We start from the raw sequence: 20086 nt of genomic DNA, 5'->3' as shown, positions 1-20086 counted from the left end.
AGTGAAGTGTCAAATCATTCATCCCAAAAATTCTCAATGTTTTCAAACAATTGAAGAATGAAAAACACCTTTATTGAAACAAAGTAAGTCTGCTTTAGCAACAGAAAAAGAAAAAAAAAGGCAGGTTTGGTCATTTTGTCCTTTTGTCGGGATCAAGTTCCAAATGGAGAAGGCACATGTGCAATACTTTTTTTCTGCTTTTCAACAGCTCTTTTACAGTTGAAACCGTTTGACCTTCTGTTCATTTCATTTACAGTCCAACTATTGGCTGTTTTTTGACCGCTAACCCGAGTTTCAACATCAAACAATGCTAAGGAAGTTAGCATTTCCCATCTCACTGCTCATATGCTGCCCCCTGATGGTGTGGAGTGTGAAATATGAAGTGCAAGTTAGCTGGGTTTGGCCTCAATTTGTAGGTGTGTTTACTCTTGATTGTCATGGTAACAAGCGAGTCAGCAGCCTCGTCGCTCAGGTCCTGTCAGAGCGCGTTGGGGAGGTAAAGCGAGCAGAGCAGCATGTTCTGCCCGAACACCCGCAGGCGCCTGAAGGCCTCCCAGGCGCCGGAGAAAATGTTGTACTTGAGGAAGACGCGGTGCTCCATGCTGGTGGACAGCCCGACGTCCCGGCTCATGATGTAGATGCCGTCGTTGTGCAGCGCGCACGTCAGGTTCAGGCCCGACTTGGACGTGTTCTCCTTGAGCTGCAGCCACTCGCCGGTGGTGACGTTGTACGACTGCACGGTGAGCACGTCCTCCGTCTCGCTGGGCCAGCGCCGGGCGTGCTCCAGCTTGTGCGTGTAGCCGCCCACCAGGTAGATGGTGTCCTCCACCGACAGCATCTGCTGCTTCCGCACGTGCACCGTGCACGGGCGGAACGCCGTCCACGCGTCGGCCGCGGGGCAGTAGCGCAGGAGGTTGGTGTTCCTCACTGTTGGGAGAGACAAAACCGTAACACCTGCACTGCTAAAAAACGGCTTAAAAAACTAAATATTACAGTGGTGCCTGAAGATACGAGTGAGACAAAAAGTCATGAAATGAGGAATATATTAGTTCATTGAAGCAGAAATATCTGCCAACACAACAGGAAATTTGGACAAACATAAACTTCAAAAACGCAAAAAGGTAACGGTAAAAAGTAAAAGTAACGCACATTTGCGGTTTCAGCGCGTGCGCCCACCTCTTGCCGTGTACCCTCCCAGGACGTAGATCATGCCCTGGCACTCGCAGGCCGAGAACTCTGCCAGCGGGTCGGGCATGGACGACACGCAGGTCCAGAAGTCGTTCTCCGGGCTGTAGCACTCCACCGTGCCCAGACTCTGGCCTCCCACGGCGTACAGCTTCCCCTGCACGGCCAGAAGCTTGAAGTTGGACCTGAGTGGTGAGTGCGACTTTGTCAGGCACTTGAATATTTCTTTTTCTGAACAATTGCACTTGTATGCCCTACATTTACAAACAAAAACCAAAACCTGTGCTTCCTACTCCTTACTTTGTCCAAATAGGCTTGCTACTATTTTCAACCTCGACGTAAATGGAGATGTGTGGTGAACGTGTTGTCTTTTCATTCATTTTAACTTTTGTACGAACATACATTTCAGAATCTGTACTTGTTGTTTTTAAAGCACGGAGGCCATCTGTAACCTCTACTTAAGTACAGATGGAGTACTTTTGCCACCTGCGGCAAACTGTGTAATGCACACAGTGTAATACAAACATGGAGACGATCACAAAGCTGCTGTCTACATGTGTTGCCTCATTGTTTGCGTTCAAATAGCCGCTGCTTGAAGTTTCACAACAGCGCGAGACTGATGCTATTTGTTAGCCTGTCTATGGCGTTTTGTAGTGTTTGTTAGCATTAAGCTATCAAGCAGACTTGTCTAACGCAAAATGTTGTTTGTTTTGTCGAAATACACAATGTATAATTCTCTTTGTTGAAAGTTTACTTGAAGTAAGCGCGGCAATAAACAGCCTGAAGCCTACGTGCCAAACTGCCGCTTCGGACACGTCGACGTTACCGCTTCTGGTTGAGCGGCGCCACCTGGTTCCACTCGTTCCTGCAAGGGTTGTAGCAATGCGCGGCCGAGATCTCCTGGCTGCTGGCGCGGTATCCCCCGGCGACGAAGAGGTAGTTGTCCAGCACGGCCGAGCCGTAGCCTCGCACGTTGATGCCGTCCGCCGGCGGGTTGTTGGCCAGCGGCTTCCAGCGCTGTTCCGCCTCGCCGTAGCTCAGCATGGACCAGGGCTCGTTCCGGTCCGGCGCGTCCAGGCACAGGCTGCCGAAGTCCCCCGTGGCCACCAAGGTGGCGACGCCCCTCATGCGCATCTCCCTCGCCCGCTCCCTGACGGCGGGGGGCAGGCTGCGGAACTCTGGTCGTCTCATCACGGGGTGGTAGTAGCAGCTAATGAACTCGAGGCAGGCGTCACGCAGCTCGTGGGTTCCGTAAACCTCAGAGAGGCTGTAGAGCGCCACGCAGTTGTCCAGCCGGATCTCGGCCGTCAGGAGCTTGAGGATGGACGTGACCTGCAGGAAGGAGGCGGTCTCGATCAGGTCCTCCAGGGTCTCGTTGGCGATCTCCACTTTGGAGGTGTCGATGAACTCCAGCACCAGCTCCAGGCCGGGGGCGCTGAGGCCCTGCAGCTGGACCGAGTCCTCCGTGGACTCCCTCATCCCCGAGCTGTACAGCGCACGGAAGTAGTCGCTCTTCTCGATCAGCTTCTTCTTGTTCACCTCGTACGTTTTGTCCTCCATCACGATGGCGATCTTCTGCTCCGATGACATGTCGAAAAGAGTGCGTCTCGAGCAGGCCGGCTTGACTGGACATTGTTTACATCTCACCGGCGTGGAGCGCTCCAAATATGGCCATGTTCGGCCCATAGGTCGTCATCGAGGAACTTTCTCGAGCCGGGCAAGCTAAGCAGCTAACAAGACGAGACAGAACCGCCCCCAAATACGCCGCTCCCGCGCAATAACACCCTACGAGAGTTCATTCAAAGGCTCCCGGATAGTCAAGTTGTTATTTATGTGATGTGAAATACGTGCGAAAGTGAGCGTGGTGAATTCCGTCTCATTCTTTCTGCGAGCCTTCACTGGCAACTTCGGGATTGTTTTGCTTCCGAGCGCTCTTCTTCGTCGGTGGCTTTATTGCGCAACTGCGGTGCGCTGCTGCCACCTGGCGGTGACTGAGCGCTACAGCACAGCGGCCCGTCCGGTTTGGCTGGTCATAATTCGCTGTTGGCTTCTTTCACAATAAATAACTCGTCGAACAGGTTTGCAGCAAAGCCTGAATGTTGCAATTAAGTCTTTTAATTGTACACCCGAAAATGACATGTATGTCGCCGCCGATAGACTTTTAATTTGAAAGCAGGAAATGTCATCTCTGCATTCCGTGTGACTTGACGTCAGTGTCTATGTGTGTGTTGTGACAGTCAGACAGCGTTGCATCAATGACTTGGGCGCCACACGCCCGGACCACTTCGACTCTCCGGCTCCAGGCAGCGGGCCGTCCGCCGTTCGTGATCCGAGTTGAGGATGCGGGAGCCGGCGTGGGCCTCCTGGTTCCCCCGCTGCTTGCTGGTGCTCCCCATCATCGCCCCTTTCAGGGCCACCTACGCGGGCACGACACTCCCGCCGTGCGATGAGGTGGGCGCGCACTATTGATATATCATATTCATATTATATTATGAATAGCATTCATTATTTTAGATTTATATGTCAACCAGCGTTGGTTTGCTGTGAAATCAAGAGCCAGCTGTCAAGTGTTGATGGACACTGTGAGAGCTTTTTTAATATTTAGTTTTCCTAAATTTAGTCTCGTTATGCTATTGTGGTATTTGTAGAGTTAGTGCAAAAATATTATTGGCAGTGATGAATAGCCAGTATTTGCAGTGCACTAAACATTTCTTCTGCATTCTCCTATACATTGAAACGCAACATTCAACTGTCCTCGCATTTCGTGTAATATAATGCGCTTTGTTTTTGTCGCTTGGTTTCATTCTGCCTTCTGTCTCCGCTCGGTTCTGTTTTTTTTTTTTTTTTTTTGTCGCCGCCTTTTTATTGCCCGCACCCCCCTCCTCTCGTCCTCTCATCAGTCGTCATGGGAACCCGCACGAGTCACCCGGGAGACCGGCAGACCGCACGAGCTGGCCGTTCCTCGGGCAATTTAGAGTCTTCAATCAACCTACCACGCAGGTTTTTGGGATGCGGGAGGAAAGCGGAGTGCCCGGCGAAAATATCTAGAATCTATTTTTGTGATGTTGTGGCGGTCATGCGAAGGAAGTAAGCATTCGCTGGTCCTCAGGCAAAAATGTGCATGAAACGAGCGGGTGGCACATGACCTTTCCGGCCCATTAGCGCGCTTAGTGGCGGTCGCCGCGGCGATCGGGGCCAGCGACGTCACTTTGGCCCCGCGGCCGTGCATCAATGGTGGGCGCCGGCGACGTGACGAGCGGCGCTTTCCTGACGCTCGGGTGTGTGTTCCGTGCGCAGATGGATTATTACTACCAGTACACGGAATGCGACAACACGGGCTCCCGCTGGCGGGTGGCCATCCCGCTCAACCCCGGCACCTGCTCGGGCCTCCCGCCCCCCAGCAGAGGGACCGACTGCAGTGAGTACAGCGCCACCCGGGTCCGCCCGTGTCACCTTTTGCTGAACTGTTGCCCCTTCCTCAACTCGTTTAGTTTTTGTGCAGTTGTTCCTTTTTTTTCATTTGTTTTTTGCGGCTCTTTGTCGAGGCTTCTCGTGCTCGGCCGGCAAGTTCCTGGAGATGTCCTCGCAGTCGTGTACGCCGTGCGCGGCCGGCTCCTACTCGCTGGGCAGCGGCCTGCGCTTCGACCAGTGGGACGCCCTGCCCGCCGGCTTCATCAGCATCGCCAGCTTCCTCGACGCCAGGCCGCCCGACGGCGACTTCCAGGCGTGCAGCAAGTACGGCGCCGCCTTTACGTTAACACGACCGCGGCCGCCCGGAATGTGTGTGCGGGGTGGGAGGAAGGATGAAGGGCAGGAAAGAAGCCAAGAGGGAAGGCTGGAAACAAGAAGGCTAGCAAAGGAAGGATGGAAAGTAGGGAAGGAAACAAGCACATAGGAAGCAGGATGCTATGAAAGCAAGGGAGATTGAAGGAGGGAGAAAGACTGGATGCCAGCGAGAATGGAAGGTGGGAAAGGAGGGAAGGAAGAATGCAGTGAAGGAAACATGGGTAATTTGAAAGGAAGGACGGAATAAATGGAGGAAGGAAAGAAGTAAGGATGGAAGGAAATGAAAATAAAGGAAATGAGGAAGGAAACTAGGATGGTATGACAGGAAGGAAAAATGGCAGGATGAAGGAAAAGAGGAAGAAAGAATGTTAGAAGGAATTAAGATTGGAATGAAAGCGAAGGAGGATGAAGGAAAGATGATAGAAGGGAGGAATGAAATAAGGAAGGGAGATGAGAAGGTAGGTAGAAAGGATGGAAGGAAGGGAGGGAGGCGGGCCGCGTGGCCGCCGCGTTCCCCACGTGACGCGTGTGCGTATTTCGCCGGCAGCTCCACGTGGACGCCGCGGGGCGTGTACCTGGAGTCCAACCGCGACGAGTGCACCGTGTCGCTGGTCTACATGGTGCACCTGGAGAAGCGCGGCTCCGTCTCCTTCACCTACCAGTACCCCGACAGCAACATCTTCTTCCAGTTCTACGTGAGCGAACCTTGAGCCGCCGCGTCCGCGCCGCCGCTCGCCTTTCGCGTCACGGGCTGCGCGTGTGCGTTCAGGTCCAGAACGAGCAGTGCCAGGAGATGAGCCAAAGCGACGAGCAGAAGTGGATCGAGGTCACCGGCGACGGAGAATGGGGGACGCACACGGTCAGTGGGGAAGCCGTAGCCCAACGCGAACGCACAACGCATAATATACCCACGCGCGTCCGCAGCACACAATACACGTGTACACACATGCATACACACGACGCACGGGCATACACGATGTGCACGATACACGTGTAAATTCACACACATACAAAAACACAAACACGACCACACGAAGCATACACACGTGCGCAACACACACGTCCTTGCACAAACACACACACGAAGTGTCCGTGTGACTGATTGTGTTGCAGATCAACCTGTGGGCGGGCACCAACATCTTGTACTGGCGAACCACGGGCATCCTGGTGGGCGTGAAGATGGCGAAACCCGTGCTGCTCAAGGACATCAAAATCGAAGGTGACCCTTACCGTCCGGCAGCGCCGAAAGCTCCGCGGGGACGCTCGTTAACTTTGCGTGCGCCGAAGGTGTGGCCTACACGTCCGAGTGCTTCCCGTGCCGACCCGGCTGGTACAGCGCCAGCGCCGGCTCGTCCTTCTGCCGGCCGTGTCCCGCCGACACCTTCTCCGGCAAGAGCTCCGCTTCTTGCGCCGCCTGCCCGGAAAAGCACTACTCGCGTACGGTGACGTCCGCGTTTGCCGCGGTCTCATTTCTTGCTTGCACATTCTAAAAGTCTCCAAAAGTGAAGCGCTGTGAATACTTTCCAGATGCACTAAAAAGTATTCACAGCGCTTCACTTTTCCCAAATTGTGTTGTTGCGGCCTTATTCCAAAATGGATGAAATTCTTTTTTGGGGGAGGGGCGGGTAAACAATTCTACACACAACACCCCGTAACGGCGACATGAAAAATGTTTTGGGGAAATTGTTGCAAATTAATTACAAATAAAACAAAGTAAGAAATCAAATGTGCATGCAGCACAGTAAATATTCACACGCTCACATTTTTGTTTGTTTGTTTATAAATAACGTCACCCCAAAACCATCCCAAAATCCTTTTTCATGTCATTGTGTGTGTAAAATCGATTCCGTTCCAAAACAAAACTCTGAACAGAAGATGAAAATGAATTGTCGCAACTGCATGTGCTGAGTCATGCCACCCGAGAAAATAGACCGCTCCATTTCCGCCTCGCGCCCCAATTAAAAGTGAATTTAGCGAACGATCAGTTTGTAATTTTAATGTTGTTGCGTGCGTCTCAGTGGAGGGTTGGGCCGCGTGCAAGTCGAGGCCGCCGTGCGCCGAGGAGGACTATTTCCAGATCCACACGCCTTGCGACAGCAAAGGGAAGGTTTGTGCGCCCACGCACACACGAGCACTTCCTGGTTCCTCATACCAGGCCACACACACATCCCCAAAGCCGTTTGCGCAACATGATAATTAGGTGAGTAAGCAGTTTGGGGCAATGCAATATGCAAACCGAAAATTGCGATGGTCCAGGACGCTAACTTGGCGCATGTCAAATTGCAGCACTGTAACAAATCGAGTGCGTACGTGGTGTACCAATTTACACCTGGTAGACTACAATTGAGCACTTTACGATAACAACGATCATAATAATCAACATATTGACTTTGAACGCATCTACTGGATTGTAGAGGTGTCCCGAATGTTGTAAGCGATGAGTCGGTGGTTTTTGTCCCCACGCCCCCCCTCCCACCGCAGACGCAGGCGGTGTACCGCTGGGTCGAGCCCAAGATCTGCGACGAGAACGCCACCTCCGCCGTGGCGCTGCCCGCCGCGGGGCCCGTGAAGCCGTGCCCGCCGTGCAACCCGGGCTTCTACAACAGCAACGACTCCACCTGCTCGCCGTGCCCGCCCGGGACCCGCTCGGACGGCACTTACGGTAACGGCCAAAACAAACTCGCTGCGATGTTATCGCCATCCTGGAATGTGGCCAGACCGGACGATCCTTTTTTTTTCTTTGTCCTGTTTGGCTGTTAGACTGGAGGATCTGAATCCCTTTTATGCCGGAACAGTTTTACTGTGTCGCAGTGGAGTTTTGAAGCTGCCGCTGTTGTTTCTTCGTATTATAATTGATGTTTATTATCTACAACAATGAAACATGAGTTATTAGTCTTGTACGGGGCTGTCGTGCTTCACCCGGTGAGGGGAGAGCCAGACGCCCCCGCAACCTGCAGGGCCCACGACGCAGCCAGTCTCCGCACAGACCGGACGATCCTGAAAAGGGCGTCTTCGTTTTACGACACGGGTCGCTAACCTTTTTTCACTGACAGCGACTTCTTTGGTACTGATTTACACAAAGGCCCTCTGGTGATTTTTAGATCACCGGGTTGTCGTCGACAACCTGCTTATTAAATGCGTTGCTACAAAAATGTCAAGTCCTGCTTGTGTGTGTGTGTGTGTGTATGTGTGCGCGTAGTGTGCACGCGTTGCCCTTCAGGCACCGAGCCGGTTCTAGGCTACGAGTACAGATGGTGGAACGTGCTGCCCTCCAACATGAAGACATCCTGCTTCAACGTGGGGAATTCCAAATGCGACGGCATGAACGGCAAGACTTTGTCTCACACACACACACACACACACACTCACACACACACACAATCAACACAACTTCCCAGACCTAATAAATTGGCCAGAAGGACGCTAAAGTTCCTATGGTTTTGCTCAAGCGTAATGACAAGCCACATGTGAACGTTAGCTCATCGGTGGAGGTCCCGGCGCACGAGAAGCGCATTTCAGTGTGTGCTTGTGTGCGTGCCGATATTCAGGTTGGGAAGTGGCGGGCGACCACGTCCGAAGCGGCGCCGGTTCTTCGGACAACGACTACCTCATCCTCAGCCTGCAAGTGCCCGGCTTTAAGTAAGGCTGCCCGAACGGGTCGCGAACGCGAGCGGCCGTGTGAACGAGAGCGCTGTCGCGTTTGGGCGCAGGGTGCCGGCCTCGCTGTCGGGCGTGAGCGGCGGCGAGGTGGCTCAGATCGCCTTCGAGTTTGAGACAGTCTGCGCTGGAGACTGCGAGTTCTACTTCATGACGGTGAGCGGGACGCCGACGTCGCTCTTCGTAGCGGCGGGCGGGGTTTCTCACGAGTCCGGGTCGCCCCCTGCAGGACGTGCGCAGCAAGAGCACCACCGTGGTGGAGTCGTGGGAGGGCAGCAAAGGTCGCCAGTCGTACTCGCACAGCGTGAGCAGGAACGACTCGGTCACCTTCACGTGGGCCTTCCAGAGGACCAATCGCGCTCTGGACGTACGGTGAAACGTTTCCTTTCACTTGGCGGTGTATCATAAAAATCATATTGCGAATATGACCTGGACGTCCAGATGCTGGCCACCCACCGCACGTGAAGACCCAAAATGCACCGAGGCTTTACAATTCCCGTAATAAAAAAAGTCCCGTAATATAGGTTGCATTCATTCATGTTACAGAAAATGGATGAATTCCCTTTTTTTTTTTTGCATTTAATCTCCTTATTTATTGTAAATAATGTATTTCAATTTCATGAGTAAAATGAATATTTTCACACGTACATTTGAGATATTTTTTAAATAAAACATTGTTTAATTATAATTGATTATGAATAATACAATTAGATGAGCATTCCTATTTTATTGCTTAAAAGGTATTATTTTAAGGGAGAAAATAAAATAAATTACAAAAATAAAGAGAAGAAATATCACGATTAAAAAGATGACCATTTTTTTAAACATATTTTACATGCACTTTTGCACTCAATTGTAATCACGTCACATTGAAACCGAGTCGGGTGTTTACACAGATCCGTAAACCTATAATTTGCTCATGACGGCGCGATGAAAGATGAAAACAGCGGGAGGCGTAATCAAAAGTCAATGCCAGCGTTCCTAATGAAGTGTCCCGCGCGTGCAGGTGCGCCACTACGTCGGCGACAACGTCAAGCTCTTCTCAGTCCACGTGACCAACGTGCTGGGCGGCGTGGCGTCGGGCTGCCGGGCGTGCGCCCTGGTGCCCGAGAACTCCCGGCGGGCCGGCTCCTCGTGCGTGCCGTGCCCGCCGGGCTTCTACATCCACGCCGAGACCAACCGATGCGAGGAGTGCCCGGCCGGCACGCACCTGGCGGGACGCCACGCCTACGGCGGCGATGCGTGCGTGCCGTGCGGGCCCGGCAGCGTCACCAACCGGGTGAGTGATAGATTTTCCGGCGTGCGGATCAAAAAAAACAAACGGTGATGTCTTCCAGGAGCATTCCCGTTGCTACAGCGACTGCTCCTTCTCGCACACGCACGGCAACCGCACGCTGACCTACGACCTCGGCGCGCTGAGCGACGTGGCCTCGCTCACCCTGGAGCCGGGCTTCACCACCAAGGGCACCAAGTACCTTCACCTTTTCAACATCAGCCTGTGCGGGCACCAGGTAATCCCGCCGCCTCTGAAAATGGAATTTTTAACGTGTAACACGGTCCGTCTCCGGTAATAGAGTCACGTGCGAGCGTAACCACGGCGACGTGTGTGCACAGGGGAGGAGAGCAGCGGTGTGCAGGAACAACCTGACCGACTTCAACAGCGTGTTCAGCAAAGACCGACGGGGCGACACCGGCGCCGCCCGACTCGCGGACGCGGCGGAGGGCTTCATCTGCCAGTCCACCATCGTCCCGGCGGACCGGCGCGGCTTCCGGACGCCCATTTCCTCGCAGTCCGTCGGCCTGGCGGACACGTTTCTCGGTGCGTACGTCGACTTTTAAATGGGCGGGGCGACCGCGTTTTGCGCTGCTGTTCACCGGTGTGGTTTTCGGCGCCTCCCGCAGGAGCGACGGTGGAGCGCTTCCTCGACGGCGTGAGCGCCGATGCCGAGCTCTTCCCGGAAAACACCAACAATATTCCAGATATAAACTTCTTCTACAGGTAGAAAAATACTTTTGTGTATTTCTGTCCAACTTACAATTGATTTATTCATTTTCCACGTTTCAGGTCGACACGGGTGACGGCTTCGTGCGATCGAGGCCGTAGTTCGGTCATCGCGGTTCGTTGTAATCCCCGAAAATCGGAACGTGGCGAGCTCTCTGTGCCCAGGTCAGTCGATGACATCGTGTGCCGAAAAGGAAAGCGGGAAGCTGCTTTATCGCAGTTGTCAGAATCGTCACGATACTGCTAAAACGAAAAATGTTTGGGAACGAGCCGGAACATTCAATTATTTGAAAATATCTAACTTTTTGACAAAGTTTTAAAAACAGAAATCAAATGAAAAATACACAAATGTAAAAATATCAGGGACATTTTAAATTAATACAAAGTATTAGACCAAAAAATAGAAATAATAAAAATACAAAATATTGATTATTATATCGAGTAAAAACGACATTTGAAAAAAGATGTTTTTCTAGCTCCTGCCCTGCAGGAACATGTGACGGCTGCGCCTTCCACTTCCTGTGGGAGAGCGCCAGCGCCTGCCCGCTCTGCACGCAGGACGACTACCACCAGCTCGACGGCGCCTGCAAGGGTGGCACCCAGGTACCCGCCCGCGCACATCAATAATGCGACATCCCAGTGCCCGACGATCTGCCTGCTGTGTCTCCAGGAAACCTTTTCCTTGTGGAACGAGCCCAAGCTGTGCATCAAAGGCGTCCCGCTGCCTCCCAGAAGCTCCGCCCCTTGCGAGTCCGTCACGCTGCGGCTCAAGTTGGGCGTGGGAGGCGGAGTGATTTTGGCCGTGCTGCTCGTCGCCCTCACCTGCTATTTCTGGAAGATGAACAAGAGGTGATTGATCGATCGGGAGCCGTGCCCTCGTACTTTTTGTCCCCGTCACGTGACTTAGTGTGCGCACGACAGGCTGGAATACAAGTACTCTCGTATGGTGATGTCGGCCAACAAGGAAAGCGAGCTGCCCGCCGCCGACAGCTGCGGCCTGGACGAGGGCGAGGACCCCGACCCCGACGACGCCGTCTACACCCGTGAGCCCTCCCTGCTGGGGAAGCTCCGCGCCATCGCCAACAAGGTGAGGGGATGCCAGTTTGGAATAGAATAGGATTTAATGGCATTTGTCTCCTTTCAAAATGTCCCAAATGGTGTGTTTCAGCATGAAGGGGAAGACAGCAGCGAGTCTGTGCAGCTCAACAGCTCCCGGGCGGACTGCTGGGTGCTGGGTTAGGCCCCGGCCAGCGTGGCCGCAGCGCCAAGCGCTCCGTCCAGTCCGCCTCCATCTGTCAACTGCGATGAGATGTTGAGGGGGAAACAAGCGGTATTTCTTTTGTACATTTTATTTGGGTTACTGTTGAGAGTTATGTATTTATATCAGTGTTGTTTAATAAAGTCCTTTATGACAGATCGGTTGTGTGATTATTCCTTCATTTTGTCATCCAGCTGCAGTACCGTGTTTTGCCGCCGTTTGGGAGTGGCAGTGTTTACACACGAGTTTTACAGGAAGTAATAGTAGTAATAACTTACATTTGTCTTTTAAATTATTTTAGCTGAGCAAACAAACATAAGCGTCGTATATGGTAGTTCATATGTTTAAACCCGATTTTTAAAACAAAAAAAGTCGAAAGATTCCGGTCATGCGCACAAACGGGACCTTGTGCGGCGTCTCCCTCCGCCGTTGTGCTCCTCCCTCCCCACATAGAACCTCCTCCGACTGCAGCTGTTCCTCGGCCATCGGTTAAACTTTGCAAAGGTTCTCCGTCGTCTACGAGTTTCGTTTTTCGTTTTAAATCGACTTGACCCGCAATAAGCAGCATGTGAAAGATGAAGATTGGCCAGCTATCCGCGGAATGACGAGCTTCAGTTCATAGCGCGGTAAGAAATAGTCCGTCATTTTCCCTCTACGCTTGTTGTGATTTTTCATGGCGCAAAAAACGGTTTTGGCCTTCGAGAAAGACCTCCAAAGTGGGCTACAAGTTTTGTTTTTCAATCTTACCAGTGGTCTGACCGACTGGGCTTTCGAAGGTGGCAGCAATTCGTTTTTCAAGTGAGAACTTTGTTCAAGCGTCATTTGAAGTTGACTTCAGTGACGTCACGTGACAAGTTTGTTTTCAGCTGGAGACACTAAATCAAGATAATGTTGGCGTAGGATCAGAATGATAGTAACACACTTCAAGCTGTTATTTTAGCACTGTGCGTCAAGATGGCTTCATTATCAACCACTGACTCAACTCATCATATAGAGAAATATAAAATGCCTAAATGAGTCCAGATCCTGTTTGTGACACAACTCTCTCTCAATATTTTCCAGGTCGTCCTAGTTTTTCCTCGGTCATCCTATTCGAGTGGTGAGTTTGTCACATTTGTGACGTCATAACATCCATATACAGGCCGCATGACGAAAAGTCTCCTCTTTCAGGTCCCGTGAGCTCCACCATGGCTCGCGGCTGCGTCTGCTGCGTCAAGTACATGCTCTTCCTCTTCAACCTGCTCTTTTGGGTGACGGACCGACTCGCAGGGAATCAAACGGCGTCCCGCACGCGCCGGGCCGAGCGAGTGACCCGTCTGTGTCTTTGTTGCAGCTGGGCGGGTGCGGCCTGCTGGGCGTAGGCGTGTGGCTGTCGGTGTCGCAGGGCGACTTCGCCACGCTGTCGCCGTCCTTCCCGTCGCCGTCGGCCGCCAACCTCGTGGTCACGCTGGGCGCCGTCGTCATGGTGACGGGCTTCCTGGGGTGCTTGGGCGCCATCAAGGAGAACAAGTGCCTCCTCCTCAGCGTGAGTCGCGGCGGGCGCCGCGCCAGAGCCAAAAGGGACAAATTGGCAAATGTCACTTTAAAATGCAAGAAAATAGGAACTTCAACTTATTTAATTTGTGCTTTTCACATTTAAAAGGGACGCACGCAAGTGCGTGACGTAAATATGCCGCGGTTAGCGCAAATGTTAAATTTGCAAACACTAATTGACACCATGAGATGCAAAAAATAAAATAAAATCATAATTTTGTTAGTATCCGGCGGAAGAAATTGTCTTTTATACTAAAAAACAACTTGTTTGTCTTTATTGTGACTTGACTGACGTGAGGCACTTCGGGTCGCTATTCTTGTAATTCTGTCGCGATGAATGATTCCTCAAGCACGGATTTCATCCTAAAAATGTGTCCCAGTTTTTCATCGTCCTGTTGATCATCCTGCTGGCCGAGCTCATCCTCCTCATCCTCTTCTTCGTCTACACCGACAAGGTAGGCCGTTCTCGCGTACGCGACTGTTAATGCGCAATTGACCCGTTGGCCGGCGTCCTCGCAGGTGGGCGAGAACGCCAGACGGGATCTGAAAGACGGGCTGGTCTTGTACAACACGGACAACAACGCCGGCCTGAGGGACGCCTGGAACGCCATCCAGGAGGAGGTGAGCGGCGTTGTCACGTGGCCGAATTAAAAGGAAAATCCGCGGGCGACGTTGATGTCTGGATGGCGTGTGCGCGTGCAGTGGCGCTGCTGCGGCGTGACGAGTTCCAGCGACTGGCACGCGGCGCTCCAGGTCAACGGCGTTCCCGACAGCTGCTGCCAGCTCGTCCGCTTGGGGTGCGGGCGCAACGCTTCCGACACCTTGTGGACGCGGGTCAGTCCAAATGTCCAAATGTATTTACAATCAAAATCAAAACTCAGAAATGTCTAGATTGAATAATGATGTCACGTTAAATAACTTCTTCTTCTTCTTCTTTTCATTTTGGGGTGTGACTTGGAGTCAATTCAGAGCACTGATGGCACGCCGGTCGCGAGTGACATTTTGCGTTTGTTTCAGGGCTGCTACGAGAAGGTGGAGGAGTGGCTGGACGACAACAAGCACCTGCTGGGCACCGTCGCCATGTGCGTGCTGGTCATTCAGGTGAGACAAAACCTCGGCCGGCCGCCGTCCCGTGACGCCGCGGCGCGCCGTAAGCACCCGTGTCGCTTTCAGCTCCTCGGCATGGCCTTCTCCATGACGCTGTACCAGCAGATCCACCGCGCCGGCAAGAAGTACCGAGCCTGAGCCGGTACATTCTACGTTCGCCGGACAGCGTAGCCGCACCTCAATATTTACAAACGTACGTTACTCCTTTTTGTTTGCAATAACACTGCATTCATTTATTAACGAGTAATCACTTTTATACCCAAAATATTTCTTACCAGTGTTAAGTCTCCTGACATGTTCAATAAAAGCATACAGTCTATGCAGTTTTTTTGTTCTCCATGCAAGTCCCAAGAGATTTGCCCTGAACTAAATTCACGACGAATCGAGTCCATCGAGATGCGACGAATCGGCGAGGAATTCGGGCCGTCGTTTACACGAAGACTTCACAAGGGCAGCGTGCGGCGGTTGTCGTAGACGACGTCGCCCTTGACGACGACGTAGCGGATGAGCTCCTGATGTCCGCCCAGCTGATAGATGAGGTGCTCCCACCTGCACGTGAACATCAATCAGAGCCCCGCCCTTTTCGTTGTGACGATTGACAACAGCGTAATAATCGTCCCGCCATCTTGCGGCGTCTTACATCGGCCGCCCGTAGGCGAGCTTTTCACGACGAAACAAGAAAAACGCCAGGGGCTTGACCGTATGAAGATATTTACCGCGGGGCGTCGATGAGCAGCAGGTCGCCGTGTTTGCCCGCCTCCAGTGAGCCGTGCGTGTGCGAGCGTCCGAGGGCGTAGGCGGCGTTGATGGTGGCCGCCGCCAAGGCCTCGGGCATGGACATCCTCATGTTGACGCACGCCAGGTGCATGACGATGGGCTGGCGACGGCAGGGGAGACGAGATCGGGAATGCCGCGTAAGGCGCGGGCGCTACACGTGGCGGACTCACCATGGAGCAGCAGTACGCGTTGGGGTTGAAGTCGCTGCCCAGCGCCACGATGACGCCCGCGTCCAGCATGGCTCGCGCCCGCGGTTGGCGGAGCCTGGGCACACGTGCGGGGGTCAGCGCAACGGGAGTTTTCGGGAAAGGTCGTGAGTTTGCGTGCGCGTTACCGGAGAACGTAAGCCGTGGTAGGCAGCAGGACGGCCGCCGTCTCGGCCCGCGCCATGGCGGCGATGCCCCGGTCCGACGCTTCCTCCAGGTGGCTGACGGCCAGCGCCCCCAGCTCGGCCCCCAGCTGCGGACGGGACGCGAAGGAGACGTGCGATAAAAGCGGCGCGCCGGAAGCGCGCCGAGCGGACGCCTACCTCGGCGGCGTTCGTGGGACTGAGCTCGTCCCCGTGAAAGTTGGCGTTGAGGCCCATGTCCTTGCCCGCCAGCAGGATGGCGCGCGTGGACGGCACGTCGAAGACGCCCTCCTCGCAGAAGACGTCGATGTTGTCCACCCGCAGCGTCCCGGCCGCCATGCGCTCCTTCAGCGCCGGAAGTTGAACCTGCAGGATGTCGCGGGTGGCTTCTTCCACGCTCTTCCCTCTGGTTCGTCCGCCCGCCGCAAGTAAGCACGTTTCATTCAGCTCGCACTTCGTACACACAACACTCGCTACGTGCTTCGAATACAAAATCACTCCACAAATGTATGACTGGATTTAGAAAGGTTTGGTGTCTTGCATTTGTTCTCTTGGGGTTTTTTCCCCCTTTGTGAGAGTTTGGTATTTGTTTCTTAAAAAATAAAAGAAGAATAGCGTTTATTTGAGACCTGAGTAAACGTACACATTCTACAATTTGGGAGAAACGGATGTGTAAGCAGCAGCAAAATGAACCAACAACAGCTTCAATCTTTTTAGGAGATTGTTTACGGACGCTGCGTGGCGCAGTTACACTTGCGAATGTGTTTTTTGCGGCAAACCTCGTCACGTAATCGTCAAATCGGGTTCCCGGCTAAACCTTTGAACAGACGTACTTGGGCACGGCGTGGGCGCCGCAGTAGGTGGAGGAGATGTTGATGGGCAGAGTGCGGCGGGCTTCCTCCACCACCTCCAGCATCTTCAGCTCGGCCGCCAGCTCCAGGCCGTAGCCGCTCTTGACCTCCACCAGGGTGGTGCCGGCCCGCCGCGCGCGCTCCAGCCGCCCGCTCAGCGACGCCAGGAGCTCGCGCGCCGAGGCGGCCCGCGTGCGCTCCACCGTGAAGTGGATGCCGCCGCCCGCGCGGTGCACGTCCATGTAGGTGGCGCCCGCCAGCTGCGGCGGAAACACCGTCAGTCCGCCATCGTCGGTCCGCCGCCGTCGACGCGCTTACCTTCATCGCGAACTCGTGCACGCGGTCGCCGGCCCAAATGGGGTGAGTGTGCGCGTCCACCAAGCCTGCCGTCAGCGTCGTCATCGTCATCGTCATCATCAATAAGCGTACCGGTGAGCGCAGATGGCCGACACTCACCGGGCAGCACGCACATTCCCGCGGCGTCGATCACGCGATCGAAGGACGCTTGGGAATAGCGACGCTCCATGACATCGGCTGGACCCGCCGCCTCAATTAGGCCGTCGCTGGCCGGCGCAAAAGACCCAAAAAAAGTTGCAAAGCCCGCTGGGCCATAACTCATTCAGAATGCTTTCGAAGACCTCATAAAACATTTTTTCTTGACAAAATGGACTCGAGGCCCATTACTGATGAAGAAACTAAAAATCAACCCAAATCCATATTTTAAAGCGTGCAGGACCATCGCTCATGTCATCACTGAAACATCAAATGAAAACCATGATGAATAAAGCTCGTCACAAAAATGTATTCATTTAAATTAAATCAAAATTCAAAAATGTTAAATTATAAAAAGTCATTCTGATAATGAATAGAAATAAATTCCATGCACCATTAAAAGTAAGCTAATACTGACTAAAAGAAATCTTTCATTCAAATCCAGTGTTGAAGTTATAAATGCTGACAAAAATATATTAAAATTCATTATTATAACGTGGAAAATACAAATTAATAAAATTTGAAATACTAATGCTGAAAATAGAACTAAGAAGTACATTAAAATTCACCCTTAAAACTAAATACAAATGCTGATTAAAAAAAGAAATAATAATGAAATCACCAATACAAGTTTAAATACGAATGCTGATAATGGATGGAATCGATAACATTAAATAAAGGACAAATCACCGTTCAAATGCTAATGCTCATAAAACGAAAGAAAAGAAGTTGATTGGCATGTGCCGTTGGGCAGTGACCAACGTGAGCCTGCAGGGGCGCTGTTGGAGTGTTGCTGGATGCCAATCAAATCCAAAGTGAACTTTTCACAGGAACCTTGTTAGGTTGTTGTTTTTGTTGATTGTTTTCCCCACTAACCTGCCGATGGCCACACTTCCGTTGTGGATGACGTGAAGGTGGATGTCGCTGTCGCCTTTTGTCAGGTATTTCTCTCCATTGTTGCAAATCACCAGCACCTGCTGAGCGTTTTTCACCAGCAGTTTCAATTTCACCGACATGTTGCTCGTGTTTCTCTTTAGGTGCCTTGAACGCTTCAAAGGGCAGCCTGCCTTCTCTTTCTGGTTGTTTCAAACAAATATTTGAGCAGCAGAGGTTGAAGTGCACGAGGGGCGGGGCTAAAAAAATAAACAAACAAAAAAAAAAAAGTTCCAAAAAAGAAAAACAGGTAAGAATGCCATCTGTCATTCGAGATGAAAAAGGCCAAGTCTGCTCGTTGAACAATAAACAAGCTTAAAGTCATGAAACAAGTGCTCTGATAATGTGCAATAATGAACTTGCAGTCTAATAAAGTGCAGTAAGACTAGCTACCCGATAAGTCTAAAGTGCAGTAAACAAGAAAATAGTCATACTTGTAGTAATACTTTGACTTTAACTGCAATAATTAACAGTCTCCCAGAATGAAGTATATCATTGTTTTCTCTTGGTAGCGATAGCTAAATTTAACATTCATGACAAACTACTGTGAACATTGAAATTGGAGAGGGCGGGACTAGAAAAGTTATAAATTCTTCCTTTCTGCATTGTTTTGTTGTCGCAAATTTCATTGATTTTTGGATGACGGAATGTTAACTTTTTTCTTGTATCACTCCAAGCAACAATTCCAAGCACGGTAAATCAATATGTAATCTCTCAAGTCAGTCTAATAATTTGCAACAGGGGTCATTTTACAAAGTGCAACAACTAAACATGCAGTGGAAGAGTGCCATAAATGTATAAAGTCTAAAAATGCAGTGGGTAGCCCTATCTGTCAAGTGCAGTAATTAACTAACGTATCGTACATAATCTACTTTTACTCATCTGTATAGTTTAGATTTATACTTGTTTTTTCCTACATCTATTTACTTTTGACCTATTACACTTTCTTTGAACTAATCTTCAGTTTCTATTCCTGACGACAATCCAAATTTGGATGTGATGTTTTCAATAAACACGTGTCCAGTTTAATAACAAAGTGTACAATGTTTTTATTGTCTCACAAGAACAAAAATTGTTGGTCTCCAACAGTACAAAAAAAAACAACAACAAAGAAATCAAGCGTTCATTTGGTTTCACACGGTGAAAACGCGCGCGCACACACACTCGTCGCCGTCATTGGAATCATTCTCTCATTTCTCCGTCCTCCTCCTCCTCTTCGACACCTCGGATGTACAGAACATTGTTGCACCTGAAGGGGGGGGCAAATAAATCAACAATGTGTCAGTCTCGCTGCTTCATTTCCACTTGCTTTTGATCCCGTTTCGTCTAGATTCAATTGGGATGACCTGATGAGGACTTCCCCGAGATGACCCGCCAACGCTCCGTCCACGTACTCTTCCGTGTTCGCCAGCTGCCCGCAAACGTGACAAGCTAAGTTGACGCATTTCTCAGTTGATGCTTCACCGCGCTCACCTGCATGTTCATGTAGCCGTCCACGGAGACCAGGTAGCCTTTGTACTCCATGCCCCACTTCAGCTTCACCATCACCGGCTTGCCCGTCAGTCCGTTCAGGAAGGGCTTGGGGTTCAGCGGTAAACTCTGCAAAACAACAACAACATGAAAATATTATGAAGCCATGTTGTTGAAAATGTCGTCCACTTCAAAACATTTGGTGTTTGGTGTGCAGGCTTTGGGGACATCCTGTACTCCAAATACCAAATACCAGTGGCCAAAATTAAGGCAAAATGTCTAACGGCGTTCTAAATGTAAGTCATCGAGCTAGTCTATTAATAATGTTAGCATGAGTGGATGCGAGGCGCTTCATTCATTCCATTGGAACACACGGAGAAGAAGAAGCTAACGCGGCTAATTGCTAACCGGCTAAAAAAAAAAACAGCAGTTTTTAGCGCGCGGAGATGACGAACTTAACTCCACAAAAGCGATGCGGACCAACTAGATCAAACTCACCATTTTGGACTTGTTAGAAGTGTAAACGTGTTAGTTAGGAGTTTCCTAGTTAGCTTGTCGTCACAAAAGCGTTGGGACTCACGCTGCCCGCCCAACCGGAAGTAAAAGGTGTTGACCTCCTTGAAGTTGTTGTCGTTACACACTGCCGCCCGTCGGCGGGAGGGCGTCATTGCAGCAAACTCCTCTTA

At 51.5% G+C, this 20086-nt stretch overlaps 5 protein-coding genes across 12 annotated transcripts; 2 read left to right on the top strand and 3 right to left on the bottom strand.

The window, feature by feature from the left end:
* Positions 1-50: 50 nt before the first annotated feature.
* klhl42 (kelch-like family, member 42) lies at positions 51-3152 on the bottom strand. Its single transcript, XM_061762018.1, has 3 exons — positions 2012-3152; positions 1177-1370; positions 51-927 (listed from the first exon to the last, which is right to left on the bottom strand). The coding sequence occupies exons 1-3, from the start codon at positions 2869-2871 to the stop codon at positions 479-481; spliced, it is 1503 nt and encodes a 500-aa protein (XP_061618002.1). The 5' UTR covers positions 2872-3152; the 3' UTR covers positions 51-478.
* LOC133471901 (endosome/lysosome-associated apoptosis and autophagy regulator family member 2-like) lies at positions 1237-11937 on the top strand. 3 transcript variants are annotated; one of them, XM_061762009.1, is made up of 23 exons: positions 1237-1377; positions 3423-3636; positions 4483-4603; positions 4731-4920; positions 5519-5666; positions 5741-5830; positions 6085-6190; positions 6259-6408; positions 6990-7078; positions 7453-7633; positions 8171-8299; positions 8520-8610; positions 8682-8784; positions 8858-8995; positions 9635-9907; positions 9966-10139; positions 10243-10447; positions 10531-10627; positions 10694-10795; positions 11107-11233; positions 11301-11479; positions 11552-11717; positions 11799-11937. In XM_061762009.1, exons 2-23 carry the CDS (start codon positions 3526-3528, stop codon positions 11868-11870), a joined length of 3042 nt encoding a protein of 1013 aa, XP_061617993.1. In that variant the 5' UTR covers positions 1237-1377; positions 3423-3525; the 3' UTR covers positions 11871-11937. The 3 variants fall into 3 exon arrangements, 2 of the variants coding, with proteins under 2 accessions (XP_061617993.1, XP_061617992.1); XM_061762008.1 differs by having other exon boundaries at positions 8682-9000; XR_009786441.1 differs by lacking the exons at positions 11301-11479; positions 11552-11717; positions 11799-11937 and having other exon boundaries at positions 8682-8995; positions 11095-11233.
* On the top strand, positions 11821-14847 carry LOC133471907 (tetraspanin-9-like). Of its 2 annotated transcripts, none has more exons than XM_061762027.1 (9): positions 11821-11960; positions 12951-12987; positions 13059-13138; positions 13222-13413; positions 13802-13876; positions 13941-14042; positions 14124-14255; positions 14439-14522; positions 14595-14847. In XM_061762027.1, the coding sequence occupies exons 1-9, from the start codon at positions 11940-11942 to the stop codon at positions 14664-14666; spliced, it is 795 nt and encodes a 264-aa protein (XP_061618011.1). In that variant the 5' UTR covers positions 11821-11939; the 3' UTR covers positions 14667-14847. The 2 variants fall into 2 exon arrangements, with proteins under 2 accessions (XP_061618011.1, XP_061618012.1); XM_061762028.1 differs by lacking the exon at positions 11821-11960 and adding an exon at positions 12496-12514.
* Positions 14763-18156, bottom strand: amdhd1 (amidohydrolase domain containing 1). 5 transcript variants are annotated; one of them, XM_061762024.1, is made up of 9 exons: positions 17874-18152; positions 16962-17068; positions 16824-16888; positions 16488-16765; positions 15835-16060; positions 15640-15764; positions 15476-15569; positions 15245-15405; positions 14828-15077 (listed from the first exon to the last, which is right to left on the bottom strand). In XM_061762024.1, exons 1-9 carry the CDS (start codon positions 18011-18013, stop codon positions 14972-14974), a joined length of 1302 nt encoding a protein of 433 aa, XP_061618008.1. In that variant the 5' UTR covers positions 18014-18152; the 3' UTR covers positions 14828-14971. The 5 variants fall into 5 exon arrangements, with proteins under 5 accessions (XP_061618004.1, XP_061618003.1, XP_061618005.1 ...); XM_061762020.1 differs by having other exon boundaries at positions 14763-15077; positions 15640-16060; positions 17874-18156; XM_061762019.1 differs by having other exon boundaries at positions 14763-15077; positions 16824-17068; positions 17874-18154.
* Positions 18157-18954: 798 nt separating this feature from the next.
* snrpf (small nuclear ribonucleoprotein polypeptide F) lies at positions 18955-20055 on the bottom strand. The gene is made up of 4 exons (XM_061762029.1): positions 19899-20055; positions 19404-19529; positions 19277-19341; positions 18955-19179 (listed from the first exon to the last, which is right to left on the bottom strand). Exons 1-4 carry the CDS (start codon positions 19899-19901, stop codon positions 19113-19115), a joined length of 261 nt encoding a protein of 86 aa, XP_061618013.1. The 5' UTR covers positions 19902-20055; the 3' UTR covers positions 18955-19112.
* Between the last annotated feature and the right edge of the window lie 31 nt (positions 20056-20086).

This window comes from Phyllopteryx taeniolatus, chromosome 22 (genome assembly GCF_024500385.1).
Source record: "Phyllopteryx taeniolatus isolate TA_2022b chromosome 22, UOR_Ptae_1.2, whole genome shotgun sequence".
Classification (NCBI taxonomy): Eukaryota; Metazoa; Chordata; class Actinopteri; order Syngnathiformes; family Syngnathidae; genus Phyllopteryx; species Phyllopteryx taeniolatus.
The sequence above is the reverse complement of the archived record's forward strand: the minus strand, read 5'-3'. Positions and strand labels throughout refer to the sequence as shown.

Coding starts and splice junctions, on each gene's coding strand:
- LOC133471901 (XM_061762008.1), top strand. CDS start 3,526: ATGCGGGAGCCGGCGTGGGCCTCCTGGTTCCCCCGCTGCTTGCTGGTG. Junction 11,234..11,300: donor CCTGCAAGGGTGGCACCCAG/GTACCCGCCCGC, acceptor CTGTGTCTCCAG/GAAACCTTTTCCTTGTGGAA. Junction 11,480..11,551: donor TTCTGGAAGATGAACAAGAG/GTGATTGATCGA, acceptor TGCGCACGACAG/GCTGGAATACAAGTACTCTC.
- snrpf (XM_061762029.1), bottom strand. Junction 19,342..19,403: donor ACGGCTACATGAACATGCAG/GTGAGCGCGGTG, acceptor GTTTGCGGGCAG/CTGGCGAACACGGAAGAGTA. Junction 19,180..19,276: donor CTCGGGGAAGTCCTCATCAG/GTCATCCCAATT, acceptor CCCCCCCTTCAG/GTGCAACAATGTTCTGTACA.
- klhl42 (XM_061762018.1), bottom strand. CDS start 2,871: ATGGGCCGAACATGGCCATATTTGGAGCGCTCCACGCCGGTGAGATGT. Junction 1,371..2,011: donor GCGCCGCTCAACCAGAAGCG/GTAACGTCGACG, acceptor CTCACCACTCAG/GTCCAACTTCAAGCTTCTGG. Junction 928..1,176: donor GGGAGGGTACACGGCAAGAG/GTGGGCGCACGC, acceptor CTCTCCCAACAG/TGAGGAACACCAACCTCCTG.
- amdhd1 (XM_061762019.1), bottom strand. CDS start 18,013: ATGTCGGTGAAATTGAAACTGCTGGTGAAAAACGCTCAGCAGGTGCTG. Junction 15,406..15,475: donor ACGCGTACTGCTGCTCCATG/GTGAGTCCGCCA, acceptor TGCCGTCGCCAG/CCCATCGTCATGCACCTGGC. Junction 15,078..15,244: donor CTGCTCATCGACGCCCCGCG/GTAAATATCTTC, acceptor GTTCACGTGCAG/GTGGGAGCACCTCATCTATC.
- LOC133471907 (XM_061762027.1), top strand. CDS start 11,940: ATGTTGAGGGGGAAACAAGCG. Junction 13,139..13,221: donor TCTTCAACCTGCTCTTTTGG/GTGACGGACCGA, acceptor TCTTTGTTGCAG/CTGGGCGGGTGCGGCCTGCT. Junction 14,523..14,594: donor TGTGCGTGCTGGTCATTCAG/GTGAGACAAAAC, acceptor TGTCGCTTTCAG/CTCCTCGGCATGGCCTTCTC.